The 17,203-nt window shown below is 37.5% G+C and overlaps 1 protein-coding gene across 7 annotated transcripts in view; it reads left to right on the plus strand.

Moving 5' to 3' along the window:
- CHD9 (chromodomain helicase DNA binding protein 9) overlaps window positions 1-17,203 on the plus strand; it is an 86,894-nt gene that overhangs the window by 64,128 nt on the left and 5,563 nt on the right. For 3 of the 7 annotated variants that reach the window (XM_061355415.1, XM_061355418.1, XM_061355419.1), the window contains 18 exons: window positions 372-482; window positions 1,218-1,414; window positions 2,179-2,378; window positions 2,840-2,999; window positions 3,902-3,991; window positions 4,805-4,908; window positions 5,042-5,159; window positions 5,851-5,908; window positions 6,230-6,272; window positions 6,425-6,644; window positions 6,779-6,981; window positions 7,230-8,138; window positions 10,654-10,817; window positions 11,616-11,888; window positions 12,768-12,936; window positions 14,386-14,525; window positions 15,017-15,238; window positions 16,050-16,178. In XM_061355415.1, the coding sequence (XP_061211399.1) occupies window positions 372-482; window positions 1,218-1,414; window positions 2,179-2,378; window positions 2,840-2,999; window positions 3,902-3,991; window positions 4,805-4,908; window positions 5,042-5,159; window positions 5,851-5,908; window positions 6,230-6,272; window positions 6,425-6,644; window positions 6,779-6,981; window positions 7,230-8,138; window positions 10,654-10,817; window positions 11,616-11,888; window positions 12,768-12,936; window positions 14,386-14,525; window positions 15,017-15,238; window positions 16,050-16,178 (3,510 nt within the window). Of the gene's footprint in view, window positions 1-371; window positions 483-1,217; window positions 1,415-2,178; window positions 2,379-2,839; window positions 3,000-3,901; window positions 3,992-4,804; window positions 4,909-5,041; window positions 5,160-5,850; window positions 5,909-6,229; window positions 6,273-6,424; window positions 6,645-6,778; window positions 6,982-7,229; window positions 8,139-10,653; window positions 10,818-11,615; window positions 11,889-11,912; window positions 11,998-12,767; window positions 12,937-14,385; window positions 14,526-15,016; window positions 15,239-16,049; window positions 16,179-17,203 lie in introns of those variants that run through there. The other 4 variants (XM_061355417.1, XM_061355416.1, XM_061355420.1 and 1 more) reach the window with 4 other exon arrangements.

Consider the following 17,203-nt stretch of genomic DNA (forward strand, 5'->3'; position numbering starts at 1 on the left):
ATTTCCCTCAAGCAAGTACTTTTATATGAGGTGAAATCCCCAAATGCTGATAAGCCTCTTAAAAACATTCTGTTTTCTTCCATTGAAGTAATTCAGATTCAGACTTAGAAGAATCTTGCTGCATAATGTTCTCTCCTGATGGTGCATAAGAGTTCATTAGATTTTTCTGATATATTATGCATCTGATTTAAAAAATTAAGGGGGAGGAGGACTTTTGATTCTTGGCACTGTAAGTAGGGTCTGAATTCTTAACAGCTGCTTGAGAGACTTTTGATGAAATAAGGTTATAAAGTCTTCACAGCACCAAAGTATTCAAACTTGACAAACTTTTGCTGTGTGATGTTGGCAAGATTTATTTTTATTTCTTACAGGCTAGTTTTGTTGCCTCTGGAAACAGGACTGACATTTCACTAGACGATCCCAACTTCTGGCAGAAATGGGCCAAAAAAGCAGAAATAGATATAGATGCCATCAGTGGTAGAGTAAGTACTTCTCTTTTTAATGTGTTTTTTCAAGTATGTGCTTGCTGTTGAATTCTGAAATAGGTGTAGAATTTCTGGTGCTTTTTGTTTACTGTTTCAACAAATCAGACTTCTTGTGCTGGTTAGTTGGTGCATGGGTAATCAACCTGCTGAGAGCTTTAGTATTTCCTAGCTACCTCCCGTCCTGAAAGAGTTTAGGGGTCTTTGACTGTTGTTGAAGGACTGGAAATGGTTTGAAAGTGTGTAAATGTTCTGGTTGCCCTGTTTCTGTCTTTGAATTCTGTGCTAGAAGCTGCAAAATAGCTGACTAATAATTCTGTCAGTTTTATAATACTGGACATTGTGTGCTATACTTCAAGACATTCCCATGTAGTTGGCCCTAAAAAGGTTTTGCCCCTTTTTTATTTACAGAGACTGCAGCATGGTCTGTGTAAATATTAAGCTCAGATGAGGTATTCAGTATTGTTATAACTAATGTACTGGCATCATAGTATGAAACTTGATTTTTGTTGTCTTAAACACCACAAAACATTTTACTTGCTTTATGGGTCTTTAATGTGATTTCTTTACGAAATACTTACTGACATTAAAGCCAATTTTTCAGTTGTCGAATATTGACAATAATATCAATACTTATTGACGTTAGATTGAAATTGTTGTTTCTGAATTGAAGCCATCTACTTAGAAACAATTGGTAAGTTTTTCTTCTGATAAGATCTGTTGGAAATTTTGCAGAACAGCCTGGTTATTGATACCCCAAGAATTAGGAAACAAACACGGCCCTTCAGTGCTACAAAGGATGAGCTGGCCGAGTTGTCTGAGGTGGAGAGTGAGGGTGATGAAAAACCAAAACTCCGCAGGCCCTGTGACCGTTCCAATGGATATGGAAGAACAGAGTGCTTTCGGGTGGAAAAAAACTTGCTGGTCTATGGGTATTGTATACATCCTTCTTCATTCTAGGAAGTTATTAAAAAATACTATTTTTTTATGCACTGTTATTTTGGAGTAACTTTTAGCTATAGTGACAATTACCTGGTATATATAGAATTTATCTACAGTATAAATTTATGTGAATTTATCATGCATCCTGTATAAATCTTTCTGACAATTCGCAATTGAAAAAGTGTTAAAGAGAGGTGGAAACCTCTGCAAAGGAGATAATGATATTTAGCATGGGCACTACAGTAGTCTCTCTAAAAATCATTACAGTAAGTGGTGAAGGAGGCTCAAAATTGTAAACATCTGAAATAAAAGCTTGATAGGTGACTTAATGTTCATAATTGTAGAACGTCTTGCACTCCCATGAGGTGCAGATAGGAACTGAAATCACAACCAGTTATTTTAAACATGCTTAAATTGGGCGTGTTGTGTTGGAAATAAAATCTTAGGTCTTCTCCTACCTACCTTGTGTTTGCTTACCACTAGTGAGTTCCCATCAGTTTTGGGTCTTCGAAGCCATATTTTTTTACAGTAATCCATGTTCTTGTTAATAGGCAGGTATGGTTGAAACTGTGTGTTTAAATATATTGAAGTTTTGTCACAAATGTATTTTCATGTGTCCACTCAGTAGCTTAAGGTGAAGGAAAAAAGTGGAAAGCCATATATTTTACAGAGAGATTCCCTTTTGTAATGGAAACACATAGGCTGTCCAAGCTTTTGAGTTTGAAGTGCTGATCTGTGTTTCACTTTGGATTAGGTGGGGTCGATGGAGAGAGATTTTGTCACATGGCCGCTTCAAGAGACAGCTGAATGAACAGGATGTGGAGATAATCTGCCGAGCTCTGTTAGCCTATTGTCTCGTTCACTACAGAGGGGATGAGAAAATAAAAAGTTTTATATGGGATCTTATTACACCAACAGAGGATGGGCAAACACGAGAGTTGCAGAATCACCTTGGTACGGTCTTCTGGTTTTCTGCAGTTAAATACCTTCATATAGTATGTCTGTGGCACTGAGATAAAATTAGCTAAGAATTCTGTGTGTCCTAATTCGAATAAAGGAAATATATTCCAGATATGCAATTCAACTGATAGGAAAAGAAGTGTCATTCCTGCTTGATAGCTTAACCAAATGGACTGGTGTGCTCTGTGTAAGCTTTATTTCAGTTCATAAGAACCTCCTCTTTCAGAGCAGGTGAGATCACACTCTGCTTTCATTCCCCCTCTCCTGCTTTATCCTTAGCTGATGAAATGTACTCCAGAGATGCTCTAAGAAACGAGAGAGGAAAAACCCTCAAATCCAGATGCTGTGACCCTAGTGTATTTTCTGCACTGCAGGTCCCAATACTGGCATATCATGTAGGAAATATAATAGGATCTATACCTACCTGTTGCTATATTGTATTTTAAATTGTACAGGCTTATCAGCCCCTGTGCCTAGAGGAAGAAAAGGAAAAAAAGTGAAGACCCAAGCTAGCACTTTTGATATACACAAAGCAGAATGGCTTCGAAAATATAATCCAGAACATCTGTTGCAAGATGAAGGATACAAAAAGCACATAAAACACCATTGCAACAAGTAAGCAGTAGCTGAAGCATGGATGTCTTTCAATGTCTTTGTAAAGATTCTTCTTTTATTCTAATTGCTTATTTTCTTATACTTCAAAATACTTGCAGAACTATAAAGAAACAAGTTTAATAGTGTTAGCCTGATTAGAATAAATAGGTTGCAGTATATTAGGAGGTTAATTGAATATTTCAGAATACTTAAAATAATTCTGCATGTGTGTGTCCGTACAGAGAAAGAGATGCAAGGTGTATAGGGAGTCTTGCAGCAGCCAAAGGACTAAAGTTTTTGGGAACACTTAGCAAAGAAACAGCAGTAAAGTCATTGCCCCTCAGTCTGATGTGCTGTTTTACCTAGCATGTTTTCTAGGCTTCTGGGCATCTGAACTACTAGCTTGTTGAAAGCCCATTCATATCCGTGAGCTTGTTTTAGGTAAATCATTTTTCTGCAGCAAAATGTCTCATACTCTGCCTGAAAATTTCATACTACTAATCAAGAATTGAAATAGAGCATGGAGAAGCCATCAGGGTCATGCATCAAATTGTAAGTGAGAAGGAATGAAAAGGTGACCTGAAAGATGCTGTCAGCCCGGTCAATTCTTTCTGAAGGCATCTTTTAAGTAAGAAAAGGGAAATAGCAGTTTGTTCTTAGCAGTATTTTAAGAAGCGAGGAGTGTTGTGCTAGCTCTGGTCTTTGCCTAGAATTTGCAATGAGACAATTCGTAAAAGTGATTACAATAAAGGGTGTTAGGTGACCTGACTTGAGGGTTATGGCCTCTTGCACCTGGAGAAAGCATGTTTTAGGAAAATCACTTGAAAGCTTTGTGATATTATAACAGAAAAAATGCAACCACCTGCTCAACTATTGAAAGCTTTTAGAGTGCTAATATTTGTATTTCTTTTTTCTTCATTTAGGGTCTTACTTCGTGTAAGAATGCTGTATTACTTAAAACAAGAAGTCATTGGTAATGAATTCCAAAAGGTGTTTAATGGAATTGATGCCAGGTGAACTATAGAGAGGTTTTTTGCTTACTTATTTTAAATGTAAACTATCAAATGAAAACTCTCGAGTCTTTCTGGACTTAAATAGGAAATGTTAAACCCAAATATTTGTATCCTTAGGCTGTGAGAAAGATGTTTTTGTTTTCTCTGTTTGCTTTGTAATGGCTCAACATGGGGAAGTCCCAATTCCTATTTATGACTCTAATTATATAAAGTAAAATTATTTAAGTCAAATAGACTGTATAAGTGAGTGAAAAATAGAATTTTTTACTTTACATTCTAATTAGCAGGGTTTTCTGTCTCTTTATACATGCTTTTGGTTAAGTGCTGCATATTCCTTTAATTTTTATTTCATTTATTTTAATTGGAAGTATTGCCATTTGGAAATTCTTTACTTCTCTGCTACAGGAGCTTCTGGAGGATAGAAAGTTTTAATAATTTGATTCACAAAAGTGTTGCGAACATTTGTGGGAGAACAGTCCCATCTTGTGCTGTTAAACACAAATGCAGATAATCCTTGGTTTGCAAAGTTTTGCAAGCACAAACTGCAGGAGTTGCCAGAGTTTACCAAGAGAGGAAAAATATTTTATGCTAGTTCTGCTTTCATATGCTTTCCGTGTTACTGGTCTCTGTCAAATACAAAATACCAAGCTGTCTGGATGCTTTGTAGTGCTATTTTTAGGGTCCTACTGTATATGTATGCTTGGAGAAGTGTAAAAATCCCACATAAAGTAGAAATGTACAAAATGAATATAAAACTTAATTTCTTCCTCTGAATATTATTGATGATGTTGTGCTATTGGTGATTCTCCTTAGTGAAATTGATGTTTGGGTCCCTGAGCCAGATCACTCTGAAGTTCCTGCTGAGTGGTGGGATGCAGATGCAGATAAATCACTTCTAATTGGAGTTTTTAAACATGGTTAGTAATGTGGATGACTACATGTGTACTTGCCCACCCCTCAATGTAAACACCCTACACTCAGTTTTTTACAGCTTACTATGGAAGTTGAACTTATGCCACCTTTTCTTTCTTTTTTTTTTTTTTTTAATAGGCTATGAAAAATACAACACTATCAGAGCAGACCCAGCACTGTGCTTCTTGGAAAGGGTTGGCAAGCCAGATGAGAAAGCTGTTGCTGCCGAACAAAGAGCAAATGATTATATGGATGGGTATGAGCACTTAAATTGTGCATTAATGTTTCAGGACCTTGAAATAAACAAGACTGAATTTCTGTGGTGAACATACTCTCTTCTTAACTGGTTTTATACTAGTTTGATATAATTGTGAAGAATTCTAGTTTGATTTTACTTGCAGAGAGTGGAAGAGGTTTACGAACAGTGTAACAGAACCACTGAAGTTTGAGATTTATTTCACAGTTAAAGGAAAAATGGAGCAACTAATTGTTAACAAGGACTCTACCTTGTGTTGCTGTATCAGAAGTATTAGACACTGAAGTGCAAAAGCCTTCACAGGCATGGAGCACTACAGACCTTTTTAACTTGACTTCAGGTCAGTGAGCTTGGCATGTTAGTCTTGTGTAGCTAACCAGTGACCCCAGTAGATCAATTTGAGTATCACTAATCATTACTGAATGAGAAAACTGCGTTTCTTCACTGCTTCATCAACGGGGTTAGCAGCTGTGGTCATAAAGAATATCTCTGAATGAGACATTGTACTGTGGAAAGGGGCAGGGGGCAAGGTTCAAGACAAAGCTGCCATGAAGTATTCTCCTAATCGCAAATGGAAAATGAAGTACAGTACATCTAGCTAAATTTAAATGAGTTTTGCTTAGTTGAAGAGAGTTTGAGGACTTCTGAAATATTACTAAGATGGGTTTTTTTTGTGTTGAAATTCTAACAGGGATGTAGAAGATCCAGAATATAAACCAGCACCAGCAATGTTTAAAGATGACATAGAGGTATAGTAGGCACCTATTAATAGTTCCTTTTAACACTCTTAGAATGTAATGCTTCCACCTTTTCATTGAGAAAATTATTACATTTTTCTATATTTATCTAAATTTGTAGAACTTATTCCCAAGTGTTTCTTCAGCTGTGTGGGTGCAAGACATGGGAGGGAATTGCTGTGTAATTCTTTTTGCATTGTTATCCATTTGTCCGAAGTATCTGTTACTTTTGTTTTTTGTCATATTCATAAATCGACTATAAGATGCAAGTTTAACCTAAACCTCTGGAGTGGGCTACATTTTAAATATTGCTTTACTTCTGTTTTCCTACAGGATGATGTTTCATCCCCAGGTGATCTAGTAATAGCAGATGGAGGTAAAGGCATAAAATTTCAGATCTGAGCTAATTCAGTCAATCTTGAATTGTTTAATTTTGCTTTCATCTAAAATGTATTCAGATTGCTTAGTGTAGAACCATAGGAACCAGCAGTGTTTAACTTGTTTATTTTTGCTGTGATTTTAATATAGATGGGCAAATGATGGAAGGAGACAAAATCTATTGGCCCACTCAGTCTGCCTTAACAACACGTCTTCGCCGCCTTATAACAGCTTATCAGCGAACAAGTAAAAATAGGCAGGCCCAGCAGATCCAGTCAGCATTCTCAGTACAACCTAGTATGATGCAGCCTCCATATGAGGAAGCTGCTTTAAACCCAAAGATGGCTGCTAAGATTGAAAGACAGCAAAGGTATGTGCAACATGCAAATACACATTTTTTAATACATACTTAAATTAAAAATAGCAAATAAACAGTTGTTAGTTGTGTGAAATAGTGAAGAAAATGATGCAACTTTCAACTATTTTTTTTTCTTGGTGACCAAGATGGACAAGAAGAGAAGAAGCTGACTTTTACAGAGTTGTTTCCACATTTGGAGTCGTGTTTGATCCAGAAAGGGGGCGATTTGATTGGACCAAATTTAGAGCAATGGCTAGACTACATAAGAAAACAGATGAGAGCTTAGAGAAGTACTTGTATGCATTTATGTCAATGTGCCGCAGAGTCTGTCGTCTCCCCTCAAAAGAAGGTGGGCTTATATATTTTACTTCTAGTTTTATCTGTAATTTCTGTTGCCAGGGCTTATTTCAGAAGGTTTTTCTTTCGTGTGTTCCAATGTAAAAAGGGGGAAGAAGCAAATAAGGAAACATGTTAAGTGTAAAATTGAAAGCTTATAATGGGGAGACATGTATTAACCAATTAAAGCCATCTCCTCTTAGAACTGATTTGTAGTGCAGGCTTTTTCCAAATTGTCATCTTTGCTTTGTTTTAATACAGAACTCGTGGACCCAAACATCTTTATCCAACCAATTACAGAGGAGCGTGCTTCTCGGACTTTGTATCGCATTGAACTCCTACGGAAAGTGCGGGAACAGGCCCTTAGACACCCACAGTTGTTTGAACGATTAAAACTATGCCAGCCAAACCCAGACTTACCTGTCTGGTGGGAATGTGGGACTCATGACAGGGATTTACTTATTGGAGCTGCTAAACATGGAGTTAGCAGGACAGATTATCATATTCTCCGTGATCCTGAACTCTCATTTATGTCTGCCCAGAGGAACTATAATCAAAATAAAGTGACACTCTCAAGGACTTCTACTCCACTTCTCCATCAGTACCAGATGGCATTATCTGCTTCTCCTCTTACACCTCAGTCAAGATTGTCAGATGCTAAAGTGAATGCTTTTGAGGACACAAGAGCTAAAAATGACAATCCGAAGGAAGACCCTCAGTTTTCTGAAGAGGAATCTATGTCTACAGAGGAGACACAAACAATAATGAAATGTGAACCTGTGAGTCCAAGGAATGGCACAGCAATACAAAATACAGACCACAAACCTAGTGTGAAGACTGAAACAGACAGGCGCATGGTGGCAGCAAGGACAGAGCCTCTAACTCCAAACCCTGCCTCTAAAAAACAGAGAGTCAGCAAAAGGGGATCTGAATCTAGCTCTGACTCAGACTCTGACTCAGATAGATCATCCTGTTCTTCCAGGTCATCTTCTTCATCCTCTTCATCTTCATCATCTTGTTCACACTCCCGATCAGGCTCTAGCTCTTCATCATCTTCATCTTGTTCTTCAGCATCTTCATCCTCATCATCATCGTCCTCATCATCATCGTCGTCGTCATCATCATCGTCTGAAGAGAGTGATAGTGATGAAGAGGAGGCACGAAAACATGGTATGTGTGTAGTCTTACTTCTGCAGTATAACTCTAAACTGAACAAGTTTAATTCTAAGTAGAAAAATGTCTAAAAAAAAGATTGAATCCATAGAAGGAAACAAATAAACATATTTTCTTGATTCTTTAATTGAATTGGAAGAATTTGAGGGATACAGCATTTTCTTTGCTTCATATCAGTGCCTGGGATGAGATACTTGAGATTTGGTAACTGATTCTCTAAGCAAGCTCACCATGCATGTGGTTCACATCTAGGAGGGCAGTTGAGCAGCTGTGTTTTCTGGAAATATATATTCTATGTGTATTCCATACTGCCATTTACTTTTCTTCTTAAATGCAGAGATTCTTTTGGTTTTCCCTCCTTGCTTTTTTTTGTTTTGCTCACCTGTCTTTGGAGCTTACTCATTGTGCTTTCATGTAATCTGCAGGTTTCCTGCTGGTCAGGCTATGGAGTAACGCGAGCTGCTTTTTCTTGTAAACTGGAGGTGGCCAAGCAGTTTACTTGCACTGGGTGTTTTCAAACACTATGTACCTAGCTAGAAAAGACTGAGGTGACTGTAGAGCACAGGATCAAAAAACCCAGAAACTACTTTTGAAAGTTTCAAAGTATAAGCAAAAACATCTCATCAGTGAAGTGATTTAAAATTTTTAGTAAACCTTATTTTTATTCTGTGACGTCTCCTCTACTCTTGCCCCTTGAAACTTAGAATGTGGAAAGGTCTCTCTACTGTGATGAAAAATGGGAATAGAAAAAGGTGAAGGAGGAAAGTTAGGCAGTGGCATTACACAGAAGTGAATAATCTTCCCCCCCTCCACCACCCCCTATCTCAGGGAAAAAACATTGTGTTAATCAGATGGATCCTCTAGTTTGTGGAAATGACAAATGGAAACTATAGGGTTAATTTACTGGGAAAATGGTTACTGGGCAAGTAAAATGCCACTGAAACAAAATAATTAAGATGCCGCTGCTTGTAGCAGTCTAAGAACCTTTTCAGAGGAAACAGTTGTATGCAAACATTAAAACTGAGAAAAAGGATGCTTATACAACATAAATATTTAGATCTAGATGGTGGGTACTATAACATGTGATACAAGTCCAAATATTAGGCTTGCTTTCTGCCAGCTCAGTCTGTTCAGGCAAGTAACTGTGCCATCCTCAGAGTGCAGTGTCTTACAAATCAGTCAGCCCTTCTTCTTTTGGCTATTTTGCTGTAAGTTGGTGTTGACGATAGATCGGTAAATGCTGTAAAACTCTCTTAACATCGTCTGCATCTTAATTTTAAGACCAGGTTTTATTTCATAACTTGTACGGTGCTAACAGACTCTTGTCATACTTCTCACGTTTGAAACATGTTTTAACGAGAGCTAAATTGTATCAGATGACTCAATACTTAGCTACTGTTAAGGGCAAATTTTGAATTCTATAGAAGTGTCCCTCACTACTAGTACTCTTATTCTGCTGAGGTAGTATTTACATTTTTAGGTAGCACCTGACCATTCTCCTATGTCATACTGAAACTTGCTTTGTTGTCTGGACGGAGGCAAAAGTAAAATAGCAATGAGAAAGTATAACAAAGTCAGAGGATACACTGGAAGGATACTAAGAAGAAATCCTTGGTCATTAAAATTTTAAAAATGAAATGATACAGACACAAGTGTCCTAAGATGTGGAACATCCAGGATTCTGTCCTGAAAATCTTTTTAAAGTAGCATCCCAATTGATTTGCCATCTTCTGGTGACAGCTTTCCTTTCAGTTTGATTCTGTACCTGGCAGTGTTCAAGGCCAGGCTGGACAGAGCCTTGGGTGACATGTTTTAGTGTGAGGTGTCCCTGCCCATGGCAGGTTGGTTGGAACTTGATGATCTTAAGCTCCTCTCCAACCCTAACTATTCTATGATTCTATGATTTTAGTGCATGTTGGCTTACAAAGAAAGTATGTTAAAGTAAGTAAGGACTGTCTGTCAGATTACTGTGAAGCATGTCTGTTTTCAAATAGCTAAATGTTTGACATTAGGGACTGTAAGGATAGGACAAGGGATAACGGGCTAAAACTTAAACAGGGGAACTTTAGGTTAAATATAAGGTAGAAGTTTCTTTACTGTAAGGGTGGTGAGGCACTGGAATGGGTTGCCCAGGGAGGTTGTGAATGCTCCATCCCTGGCTGTGTTCAAGGCCAGGTTGGACAGAGCCTTGGGTGACATGGTTTAGTGTGAAGTGTCCCTGCCCATGGCAGGGGGTTGGAACTTCATGATGTTGAGGTCCTTTCCAACCCTAACTATTCTATGATTCTGTGACATGTTGAGCTCTTAAAAACTAAACAGGCGTATGAATGGAATTTAAATGCCTAGTAAAGGATCAGCAGTCATCCTGAAAAACCTAACAGATTAGTTCTTCAGTTTCACTTGTGTTTGGACTTTCTCTGAACATTGTTATGTGTGTTTCGTTCACCTGAACTTCTTAAATGAGCGTTTAGCTTCCCTATGACATCAAGTAATGTTAGTGTTTTTTATTTAGCAGAAGGAACCCCGCATATAAAAGCATATGATGAAGAGAGTGTAGCCTCTCTGAGTACAACACAAGATGAGACGCAGGATAGTTTCCAGATGAACAATGGGACAACGAGTTCAAGTTATCTCCTACAAGGTGGATACATTTTGGCTGCATCCTATTGGCCAAAGGCAAGTTTATGGTACTATTTTGAAAACCAAAGTTGTAGGTGAAGGTGAGATGTGACATTAGTATTCCATTATACATGTTAAAACCATACCACTGAGGTGTAAAAAGATCTTGGAAAAAGAAAACAGGACTTTATTTGTGGTAAATTACAATAAAATTTTCACAAAGCATTTTGTTCATCAGTTGTACAGGTGTATCTGTAAAAGAGAGAACGTGCACAGAGGATACAGAACTGAAAAGGAAGCCTATTTAAGATGCATGATCCTTAAGTCTGTGAGAGGAATTGTTTAGTGTAATCCAAAAGAATGTAAAAATGAAGTAGCAAGAAATCAGTTGAGCTAAATATTAAAAAAAATAAAAATTTCTGAATAGGAGTAGTACTCCTTCAGATACGTTGCAAGATCCTGAGTCATGCTAAAGTATAGTCTGGCTGAAGCACTGCTGTGAAACAGCTTCTGTGTTAAAACTGAACTATATGATTCCATGAGGGAATTTGTGAAATTAGTGAAATTTCTAAAGTATACTTTGAGAAGGAGATAACACTAAGTGGCTAAGTGATGAAAGCAGTGGCATACTTGTTTACAGGTGGTGAAATTTAAGTACAGAGGTGACTTTCACAAACTTTTACAGGGGATTGGTACAAATACAGGAACTTAAAAAATAGAAATATTGTAAATCCAAGTCCAGGGATTAAGAATGTTATAATTTCCCTTCTTTTTATCATTAGAAGATAATACATAAATGTAGCATGTACAGTGTTGGTAAGCATTACTCATAAAATTTTTTTCTCTGTTTTATAGGATCGAGTTATGATTAATCGACTTGACAGTATTTGTCAAACAGTGTTGAAAGGTAAATGGCCTTCATCAAGAAGAAGCTATGACAGTAACACAGTGGCCTCTTTCTACACAACCAAGCTTCTGGATAGCCCAGGTGCTGCTGCAGATCACATTGAGCCAAGTGCACCGACACCCCCTCTTGCAGGTGTTAAAGAAGAATATGATCAATCACCACAGATGTCAAAGGTGAAGAAGCATGTACGAGAAAAGGAGTTTACAGTGAAAATCAATGACGTATGTTTATTTTTATTGCCCTAGGACCTGATTGCGATTGCGGTGTGCGGCATGCTATACCTGCAAGTGGCTGCCTGCTCTCACTCTCACTTCCTTCACACACTTGTTTGTGGGTATTTGGGTCTGCTGCTTCTGGGCATTGAGTGTTCGGGGTTTGGGTTTGTTTTGGGATTTTTTTTTGGTGGCTGGTGGTGCTTTTTTGATTTGGTAGTTTTGGTTATGGGGTTTTTTTGTTTGTTTTTTGGTTGTGGTTTTGTTTTTTTGTTTTTTTAACTTGCATAAGCCACTGGAAGGAATCGCTATTTCTCTCTCTGAATTGAGATTTTGCCATTCTGGTGCTTCCTCAGACAACCTGTTTTACGCTGTTTCTAAGAAGTCTGGTTAGTAATAAAAGCTACTTCGATTGTTCAGCTTTTTTTTAAGACATTTCAGCATGTCCTATCCAGCAAGCACTTTATTATTTCATGGCCTTTAAGGGGGTTATATGTAAATTTTCCAGTTTAAATGCAGGCTAGAAGCTTCAAGCATTATTCTTATCTGTAGTTTGAGACCTGTTCACAGCACATAAAAATGTATTAAAATTTACTCTTATAATTGGGTTTGGCATTTCTTGAAGACTGGATTATTGAGGTAGACAGCTGTTCGGTGTCTGGATTTTCAGTTACTATAGTAGATAATTTAAAATTTATATTCACAGAAGCAATTCCATGGAATTTCTGTTCAGATTTGGTTTTTACATGGAGGAGAAGCCAGGCTTGTTTTAAAGTTCATTCTTCTTCAGTTCTTCTGGAGTAATTGTTTCTATGTGAGAATCCTGATTATGAAGTAGTCATTTCTGCTTCAGAAGAGACTCTTCTAACCCTGGCATTTATTTAACAGGAAGGTGGTTTGAAATTGACTTTTCAGAAGCAGGGACTGTCTCAGAAAAGGCCTTTTGAAAGCGAGGAAGGTGCACTGGGACAGCAGCAATACCTGGCTCGACTACGTGAACTCCAGAATGCCTCAGAAACCAGCCTTGTCACCTTCCCTAAATCACTCCCCAAGTCAGGTATGTAAAATGTCAGAGGGAATAAGGATTAGTATCAAATCTTATCTCCTGGGTTCTTTAGCTGATCTCCCTGTACAGGCAGTGGAAGAGGGGTGTTTGCAGTGTTGTTTACTCTAAACCACAGTGTGGAAAAATACTCTCCATTCTGTTATGGAAACTAGGCACCTGAGTTGAGGCATGAGGTTGGACCACGAGTACTGTCTCACAGTGTCAGTTACTGTAATGTTCATTTATAAGAATGATGCATTTCTGTATTATAATCACTCCCACAAGATTTGAATAATGAAGTGCATCACTGTACACTCACAGTTATCAGTTTAATTCTGAACTCACTGTGGCTAGCTTCTAAGTAAAGATATGCCCATGCCAGTTTGCACTCTTCATATTCTTTCCTGTGTCTTGTGCAAAAAAATGGTAGGGGACAATAGTCTAGAATCAGATTTTGGCTTATAGCCAAAGCTTGTGTTGTATTTTCTTTGAAAATATTACTAGGTATACACTGACAAGTGAAAATGAACCCGAAGTAAGCAGCTACAATTTGGATTAAAATACTCAGAATTACTAGAGTTGGGTGCTTGATTTAAGCAAGCTTCTGATTAAAAGAGTACAGTCCATTAAGGTTGTGCAGCTACAATTTGTATTAAAATACTTAGAATTACTAGAGTTGGATGCTTGATTTAAGCCAGCTTCTGATTAAAAGAGTGCAGTTCATTAAGGTTGTGTACATACATGGATGAGATTTCATTTAAACAAATATCCTACCCTTCGCTTGCATTTTGTACTTTCTTGTTCTTTTTCAACATAGAATCGTAGAATGGTTTGGGTTGGAAAGGACCTTAAGGTTGTCTAGTTCCAGCCCCCCTGCCATGGCAGGGACACCTAGCACTAAACCATGTTGCCAAAGGCTCTGTCTAGCCTGACCTTGAACACTGCCAGGGATGGAGCATTAACAGCTGCCTTGGGCAACCCATTCCAGTGCCTCACCACCTTTACAGTAAAGAACTTCTTCCTTATATCTAACCTAAAGTTCCCCTGTTTTAAGTTTGAACCCATTATTTCGTGTCCTGTCACTGCAGTCCCTAATGAAGAGTCCGTCCTCAGCGTCCTCGTAGGCCCCAACTTGTTATAAACGTGTATTGAGGTGTATCTGCCTCTGTGCATGTGTGATATCAGCAGGTTTCATCAGCTCTCCTCCCTGTACAGATTTATTTGAAGGGGGTAGAGGACAGTAATAGGAAACTTAGGTGGTAAAATGGCTTTTCAGAGCCTGATACTAATAGTGTTTTAAACAGTCATAAAACAATAGGTGATTTTCATTATATATAACGTGTAGAAATTCTATGCACTTGCACTGTTTCAAGTAATTTAATTTCCTTTTATTATTCAGCCATGTTCTTTGTTATGAACAGTTCAAGCAGGTGACACTCGTTTTATTGCATTATTAATTAGGTACTTCAAGTCACTTAACAGCCAATGCCAACGGAGTCATAGCCGACAGTCAGCCTCCAGTCAAAAAGAGAAGAGGAAGGAGGAAGAATGTGGAAGGAGTTGATGTTCTCTTTATAAACCGAAATAAACAGCCTAACCATGTAAGTTAACTTGATTTTGTATCCAAGAATAAGGTACAAATTACTGTTAATCCCTTAACTGAGCATAATCAGCTGTCAACATACAACAAAAACTTTATTATTCAAAACTGTTGGGTTTGGTCCCTTTTCTGAAATTGTCCAGTGACAGTTCATGACTACACAAATGAGAACTGGTGGAGTTTTACTAAATATTAGATATATATAATACTTGTAACAATTTTAGAAAGTAAATTCTAGTTTTGACAAACTGTAATTAACATGTTATTAAAAACTTGGATGTGTGACCTAGCAACACCTGACATCTTTCACATCTGTCACAGGACCTGATTGTACAATGACTTGAAGGGAGCTATTTATGGTATGAGTAGTCTCAGTCCTTCATTGTGTGCATAATGATCTGCAGGACTGTGACCTTAATTGTATCATATATGAAATAATTGTGATGATTGTTTTCTTTGGAGAACTTTATCAAATGTCTCGAATTTCTCCAGGTTAATCTGGGGATTAACTCCAGTCAAGTTGCTTCAGGAATAAACTCAGCACTCACTCACACACAGTCCCAAGGCATGCTTGATGCAGAGAGTCCAGTTCCTGTTATTAACCTAAAAGATGGAACAAGGCTTGCAGGTGATGATGCCCCGAAAAGGAAAGATTTGGAAAGGTGGCTTAAAGAACATCCTGGATATGTCGAAGATTCAGGAGCTTGTATTCCTGTGAGTATTCCTTTCAGCTCTGCTTTCAGATAAATGGTAAAACATTTCTCACAGAATGTGTTTGTTTGTATTCCACTTCTTCTTTGTTCTTCTGTTTTGTTTAGTAAAAGGAGAATGTTCATTTCTTTTTACATAGTTTAAGCTTTAAAAGCCTTCCTTCTCCTTCAAAGACATAATTGCCAAGAAAAAGCAATACTAAGCAAAGACACTTGATCTTTGCCTAATGTCACCCAAGATTTAAAAAAAAAAAAATTAAAAATCTAGATATGAAAACATATGTTACCCTGCTACTAATGATGGGAGCTGAAAATGTGTAATAGCATCTTTAGTGATGTGCCAGGGGTAAAGACTTTACTCTGGGATGTATCTCATACCTACATTATGGTGCTACGGTACTGATGTTTCTGTGGGTATGATATTCTCATCATGCTACCTCTGAACCCGAGATTTGGTGATTTTGAACAGACTGTAAGAAAACAGTGTAGACAGTGTCTGGAATAATAACCTTATTTCTCCATAAACATGTTACAATACAAAACAACAGCAACATTCCTGACAATTAAAGCATTGTTGAAAACTGAAAATTACTAAAATAAAGCAGTGGATAGAGGCAACAGTGAGAGTGTTTAGTGATGTTTACTGAGCTGCATATTGCATGATTGAGATTAGTAAATTAGTGTTGTTACTAAAATATTTCTGAAATCGATGGTGACTTCAAATGAATGTCTGACTCAGGAGAATGCACAGGTATCTTAGCATTTTTAAAAGTTATACCAGAAAGATAGTGGGCTTTTTGATTCCTTCACAACAGAGGATGCAGCTGCATGATGGGAGGCCCAAACAAAAAAGACACCGTTGTCGAAACCCTAATAAACTGGATGTTAATAGTTTGACTGGTGAAGAACGTGTTCAGCTCATAAATAGAAGAAATGCAAGAAAGGTATTTATCTTACTGTTCCCATTCTGATGTTCCCCAAATGAAAAGTTACCTAAAAAGAAGAACACTATATACTACACTTGCTAAAGTACTGTGTATAAGTGAAAGGGCTTTGGTTTAAAGTTTTGGCACAGAGCAAGAAAGTCACAATCTTTCTGTAAATGTTTTGCAACTATGCAAATATGTAAGATATGGCTGGAAATTTACCCTGTAGTTTATGTTCAGATAGAACTGAAAACAACATATTGGAAGATTTATACTGCTGAAATACATGTTCTGATGAAAGCAGGAAATGTTTATATGCTGCTATATTAGGGTGAGAAGCTTTGTGCATCTGTAGAGCAGGGTTAGATAGAATTTTGAGAGTGTCTCATCTCTTCAGTGCAGTGAGACGGCAGCTCTAGAGAGGAACCTGTGTGGTGCTAGTCTCTTGAAAAACAGCCCCTGGGCTGCTCTACAGTAAGCCATGCCCTGAGGAATCTTTTCAAAGTTGATAATCAAGTAGTGAGATTTGATTCCTGCTAGCTCTAAAAGTCTGTGTTTTCATGGTGGCTTTTTTTTTCTTTAATAAATCTCCATGCCATAATTGAGAATCTTGTTAGTTTATTAATCTTAATTTTCCCACTTATAAACCATCCTGCACTTTTCTGAATCACCAAACTCAATCTGATTCATTTTCTTTTCTAAGTTCATTTCTACATCTAGTAGCAGGTAATGAGGGACCAAAAGTGGCCTAGAAAATGTGAGCTACTAAGTTTGCAGTTCATCAAAAGAACCCAGTAGAGGCTCAAATTCTTTTTCCTTTCTTTTTTTTCTACCATTTCTTCTTTCTGGGTATGAACAATATGATTAACTTGAAAGCTAATTTTCCTGTTGTGATTTCATTGGGACATGCTGCCTAGCAGTCTTAACTTGGCCTTTTTTGCATGAAAAAAAGAAAATTCACAAGAAAAGCAGAGTCTCTTAAGTATTTTTAGAAGTTGACTGAGAGGATAGAATATGACTGTTTAGTGGATAAAGGAAAGATT

Source organism: Neopsephotus bourkii, unplaced genomic scaffold (assembly GCF_033783945.1).
Source record: "Neopsephotus bourkii isolate Nb327-2 ecotype Australia unplaced genomic scaffold, CSIRO-AGI_Nbou_v1 NB_797, whole genome shotgun sequence".
NCBI lineage: Eukaryota > Metazoa > Chordata > Aves > Psittaciformes > Psittacidae > Neopsephotus > Neopsephotus bourkii.